Consider the following 6000-nt stretch of genomic DNA (forward strand, 5'->3'; position numbering starts at 1 on the left):
ATGACCCCTAAAATAGTATTGCTGTTTCAAGTGAGGAGCTTGATGCCAGCAGGAGATTGGAAAATGAGAAATGTCACTTAAGCTGAGTGATTACCACTGTAGCTGTACAGGGAAAGATTGTTTTGGGGACAGTTATATTCTAAACTGTGTGCTATTTTATACTTGGCTCGGTAAATCAAGGAAAAGATGCTAGGCTAGCCTGTCTGCTTGCAACGTTGCAATACAACACCAGCAATCTAGTTTCCTCTTGTTATGGAAACTTCTTTAACTGTAGGCTCTGTGCTGTGACACAGCACGCTCTGTATGGATGTACGAAGCCCTACCAACAGATAACTCTGCTTGCCACGCAGCAGCTCTGTCTTTGCCACTGATGCTTTTAAATGTATTAACTCTGGCTAGGGTCAACGTTCTCGGCAACAAGGGGAAAAAAACACAAGGCACCACTTGTGGAGCGCTTGGAAAATATCATTATGTACATACAAGGGCTTGTTCATGCCTAACAATACAGGAATCCAATTCTAGGTAGAGATGGAGGTGTTTTGTTTGCAAAACTGTAGTATTTATACCTGAGTTTTGTACTATAGAAAGTTACTTTTAAGGTACAAGATCAGCCCTACAGAGATGTTTATCACATTTGGCTTTGAGATGCTGTCTGCAAAAAGCCCAAGGGCAAAAGTGACAGTTTCCTGGAAGCTGTTGTTGAAATGATACTGCGGAAATGCTGACAAAAAGAACAAGTTGAGTGGCTGCTCTCCCAGATCTTTGTATCAAGTACAGGAATAAACTGGTGTCCTAAACAAGTGCTGACCTAATGCTGCTTTATTTTTAATTAGGGTCTCTGGATGCTCACCAGTCAAACCCCTTCCTTCAAAGTCTGCAGAATCTGTTTCATCCCATGAAAAAGAACTGCAGGTAAGTGTGAAAGCAGAAGGATATCTATGAATTGCAGTCAAACTGCAGTCTGGGCAGCTCTTTAATACTAGAAGAATTAAAATGCATTATTTGGTTTTGTGTATTTGAGGAAAAATGAAGGATGCTGTAGTGGTGTGGGGGGATTTTTTTTTTTACTTTAGTTATTTTTGATGTGCTTGATCTAAAGCTTCTTCAACAGACTGGTGCTCTCCTTTACAGACTGCCCTGTATGGCAAGTTGTTGACAGCTAGGCAGAAGCTGGCTAATGAGAAGGAAATTCCTCCAGCTGTCCTGGCAACCAATAAGATCCTTGTGGAGATGGCCCAGATAAGGTAAGGTCTGCAGGCAAGCAGACATGGAAATGCAAAAGACTGCAAAGCCAGGTCAGTAAAATAAAGCTAAGCTAACATGCAACTTCTGTCATCAGTGGCTTGAGTAATTGTTTCCCACATATGCTTCTAGTTCAATTAGGTTTTATGTCAGTAGAGATGTTGAGAGATTTCCAGCTTGTTAGAGAACTTAGTGCTACCAAAAAACTCGGGTGGTAAGGGGCAATAGAGTGTGTCTGAGTGCTTTTGTTGTTCACCCTGATTCAGGCCTACAACTGTTGAGAATGTGAAGAGAATTGATGGTGTATCTGAAGGAAAATCTACCATATTGGCCCCTCTCCTGGCAGAAATTAAGATGTTTTGCCAAGTGAATAATTTGCAGGTAATTTTCAGGATTCAGCAAAGTGCCTGCTACATTGCAAGAGTCTTAAAGAATTATGATGGTCTGCAGCTATCCTATTATCTCCTTCAGTGTGTGTGTGGGGGGGGGGGGGGCACGTTTTTATTTCTTTTCATCACAGTTGTCCCATCCAACTATACTAGCCTTGACTGCAAATGTTTCCCAAATTGGGGTATGCTACTTAGATCTCTCTTAAGCAGAGCTGGACCCTGGTTTGGGGGTGGTAGAAGGCAGGTCTGCAAGTCCCTTGGACAATCCCATACTTGTTTTTATTCAGGCAGGTATATGTAGATGTCTGTCCTGATTCTTACTTTATTTTTGTTTTGCTTTTTAATTCTAAGGCTTCTCTCCCTGTACAGTATGGAGTGCCAAACCAAGGTGAATGACTCCATTTCTGATATTCCTTCAAATTACATAGGGGAGGTTGATCCATTGGTGGTTATTACCGGGATATATTTCTAAATTCTCTCTATATCATTTAGACGGATGTATTCCCTATGTCTGGATCTAGAGATCAGAAGATGACGACAACTCCCCAGAAGCATGCTAGAGTGCTTTCTCCATCAGAGCATGTCACATATGTCCTATTCCAAGAGAAGAATCTGTCCTTGGTAAGAATTTTCCCTAGGGAGGCCTCTTCCTTGTTTAAAGTTAACAGCAGAGACTTTTTATTAAGTGAGAGGCGTGCAAGTTTGTGCTGTTAAATCCTCTGCTGACTCTGTAAAGCACTGAGGCTGCATCTTCCCTGGTAAATAGTAGTTCACTTTCCTGTACTGACAAAACAATAAATATGAAAAACAGATCTTGCTGCAAATGAGACTATAGTGAGATAACATGCAGCTTTCTATTAAGAGTGCCTGCAAAGTGCTTTGGTTTTTTTGGGGCTGAGAAATGCCGCATCCTCTGGTTACTCTCAGGGAGCGAGAGCTTGCCAGGCTTGGGAGCTTCGCTTTATTTAGGACACTTTTATCACCTTAACTTCTGTCATTGTTTCCCCAGCGGACTATAAGTGAGAGCAGATCTCTTCCTCTTTCTGAGGTTGGCACTCACCTGTGCCAGGCAGTGAAAGCTGGCTGCCCTGTCAATCTGGAACGAGCAGGTTTGACTCCAGAAATTCAACGGATGATTTCTGATGTTATCTGTAATCCTCCCATTGACTCAGGTGAGAATAGCAGCTCTGCGAACAGCACGGTGCATAGCAGCATTGTGAATAAAGGGCATGTTTTCTCTGTGTGTATTGATATACATCTATATAAGTGTTTTTGTTTGTTTTTAAGACACAACCAAAATTCAAGCAATCAGGAAGCTAGTTCCTGCAGATATTGAAATGTATCTCATCAGGATGACTATTGCAATACTGGAAAAAGAGGATGGAAGCAAACCACAGGATGGATCACACAACAAAAGGACCCTGGCACAGTCAAGCAGTCGGCAAGAAAGAGTGGGTGACACAAGCAGGGAAAATGCTTTGGGGACAGAAACAAAGGTTAGTAAGAGAAGCTGTAAAACTGACAAGGAAGGCAGTGGCGATGCCTGCCCATCTTCCGTGGGTGCTTCTGTTGCCTTGAGACGTCTGGGCATAGCTGTGATGAAAACGAGCATTGAGCTATGAGTGAGAGTTACAGAGAGGAAATCTCTGCTCAGAACAGAAAATAAGGAGCTCTCAACTGGTGTTTTGAGGTGGCCTACTAAGCCTCCGGCTAGCTTCTAAATATCCTACCTATATCCCAAACCTTAGCTCGGTACTTTACTCAAAGGCCACCCTGCACTGAATCCTTTTACTGCCTGCACTAGGATTTGTGGTCTGTTATGCACAGGAGTTTCAGGGTTTGGTTTTTTTAACTTGGATTTAAATAACTTTTCAAAACTTGCCGTTTCACCAAATTGATTTTCTTGCCTTTCAGATCCTTTTTGGGGTTTCAAAATGTCCACAATGTAACTTCTTCTCAAAGTTGACCGTTTCTCAACAGTTCAATTGCTTGAGCTCTAATTACTTTTTTCAATTTTATAACTAGCTGCTACAGCTAACAACCAGGAAGAAAGGTATTAGAAAACAGATAACATTACAAAAAGGAGTAGATTGGGAATCCAAAAGCTAATCGAAATACGCTTTGCTGGCTTAGATCTCCTTCAGAACATTCAATTCCCTGAAGCAAACAGTCTTGAAAATGCAACTTTGGTTATTCTGAAAAGCTAATGCTTTGAAACTTTGCCCCATTGTATACTAGACAACAGGTATTCTGTTAAGAGCTTAGAAAAATCAATATGCTCTGTATGCTCACTACTTTTAATTAAATCCTGTTAGAAAAACACAACAGAAAACAGCTTTTTTTGAGTGAAAAAAGATTTTGGAGTTGGGATGGAGGAAGTGCTCAGCACTACAAATAGGGCTCAAATACAAGTTCTAGTTCTCTTGTTCATGAAATAAATGTCGTGTGCTCTTTTCTTACTGGGGGAAACAGATGAGAAATAGTAGAGATCTCATGAAGTGGAGGTGTTAATTTGCTTTCTGAATTACTAATTTGCTTTTTAAGTATAACTTTCTATTTAGTTATTTGTACTGCAGCCTGAATGCAGTGATAAGCTTAGCAGCCTGCTTTATTTCTCTCCTATGGAAAGGCTGTATGGAGCATGGATGACAACCAGCCTGGTAACAGCAAGGGAGGTGCAGCAGGTGGTCAGATGCCCATCACAGCAGCCTCCCGGAAAGAGCCTGCCTTCATAAATCTGGATGAGGAGGAACAGCTTCCTGACTCTCAGGCAAAGGTGAGGGTGCCTGTAGCTCCGTGCTATGAACAGATTGCAGATCTCATGCAAAACCTAAATCCCAGCTTATATTTTTGGTCTCTTCTGTGCCTAAAACCTTGATAGAAAGGTTTGGCCTGAAGTGTGCAAGCAGCCTCTTGTTAATATGCTTGGTGTAATGACATCTTCCCCTTTCCTGTTGTTCTGGCCTGTGTCTGAATATGCCACTTCTTGCCCTCTAGTGGGAAGAGGTTTCCAAATCTTAGAGAGCATTTTGCCGGTTTTCCTTTTGCATACAGGGTGATGTGAAATTGTATGCCAGTGATTTTTGTTTCTTTTGGTCTGAGGAAGGATAGGCTTCAAGGAGATGGAGTCTTGTGTTATTTAAATTTTCAATATCGATGGCAGAAACTTCCCTTCCATTTGCAAGCTCTTCCTGGAACAAATAGCTTTGTATTGCCATAACCACCAACACATGCACCATGAAAGCAGCTGATGAAGCAGTCCAAGTGTGGTATGTTCTCCCATGCCTTCGGAAGATGCTAGTTGGGAGTTTGGCCTGGCCGGTATTAGTAGGGAGAGGAGTTACCACAGAGAGTACCTCTATGGTCTGCTGGGCACCCAAGTTTGTCCTACACTGGCACGTGAGCTCTTTTTGAAGTTAGGTTTGGTATTGGCTGTTTTCTTTGCTACCGAGACAGGGGTGGGGGATTTTGTGATGGTTTCTTTTTCAGTTGGTTGGTGTGTTTGAGATGATTCCTGAAGAGTTCAATAACAACTTTTGCTTTTGCGTTTTTTTTCAAGTTAACCTTTTAAATCTTTCTGAGGTTTGCTTCTTTTTACTAACATTGAGTGATTCGTGTTCACTGAACTATTTTAAAAAGGTGTTACAGGTGAGTGATAAGCCTGCTGGGACTAGTGTGGACACCGGACTCTCTCCTAATAAGTATGGCTTTAAACATAGAACTAAATAGATTATAGTGAAACGATTTTAAATATTTTGTACATTTTTTTTCCTTCTAGATTTCCCTTCTCCCTTTTAAGAGAAAAGTGCCTGAGTGGTTTGGAGCCCCAGGGGCAACTCTTTTATCTGTTGAAAGTAAGAAACCAAAAGCAGCCGCAAGAAGAGGGCTTTTTAACTGAATATGGATATGAAGAATTTTTTCTCCCCCCTTCACATTGGGCTCCTCCTGTCCTGCTGTCCTCCCCCTGCTCCTGTAAGCCGTCTGAGAAGCATTAACTAAAAATTGGATGCATTACTTGCATTTCTGAACTTACTGCTGTACCTTTCAGGGTGCTGAGAGAAGACACGATGCTTCCCACCTTCTTTCCTTTCTTTTTTTTTCCTCCTGTCTTTTCCATGCTGCTTTCTCCTGTGAGAGCCCTCGCTGCCTTGACCCGGAGGAAGTACATTGTAGCTTTTCACTGTGTGAAATTCCTTGATGAAAGACTATGGAATAAAAGCGAATAATTATTTAAAAAAAAAAATAAAATAAAAGGGGAGTTTTTGTCCCTCACGCGCCGGCGCAGCCGCTTCTGGAAGAGCCGGCGGCCGTTATGGCCGTTGGAGGGGGGAGGGGGCGCTCGGGCAGCGCGTTGCCAGGGCGACGGCGG

General features: G+C 42.2%; 1 protein-coding gene across 1 annotated transcript in view; it reads left to right on the forward strand.

Annotated features, from left to right (window-relative positions):
- WRN (Werner syndrome RecQ like helicase) overlaps positions 1-5707 on the forward strand; it is a 29960-nt gene extending 24253 nt beyond the window's left edge. Inside the window, exons 27-34 of the mRNA XM_026046502.1 lie at positions 834-912; positions 1132-1244; positions 1509-1623; positions 2124-2252; positions 2641-2803; positions 2919-3127; positions 4261-4407; positions 5410-5707. Coding sequence (XP_025902287.1) covers positions 834-912; positions 1132-1244; positions 1509-1623; positions 2124-2252; positions 2641-2803; positions 2919-3127; positions 4261-4407; positions 5410-5529 — 1075 coding nt within the window. The 3' untranslated portion in view covers positions 5530-5707. The remainder of the gene's footprint in view (positions 1-833; positions 913-1131; positions 1245-1508; positions 1624-2123; positions 2253-2640; positions 2804-2918; positions 3128-4260; positions 4408-5409) is intronic.
- The last annotated feature ends 293 nt before the right edge of the window (positions 5708-6000 follow it).

The sequence above is a fragment of the Nothoprocta perdicaria genome, unplaced genomic scaffold (assembly GCF_003342845.1).
Source record: "Nothoprocta perdicaria isolate Ctin4 unplaced genomic scaffold, notPer1 scaffold_446, whole genome shotgun sequence".
Lineage (NCBI taxonomy): Eukaryota > Metazoa > Chordata > Aves > Tinamiformes > Tinamidae > Nothoprocta > Nothoprocta perdicaria.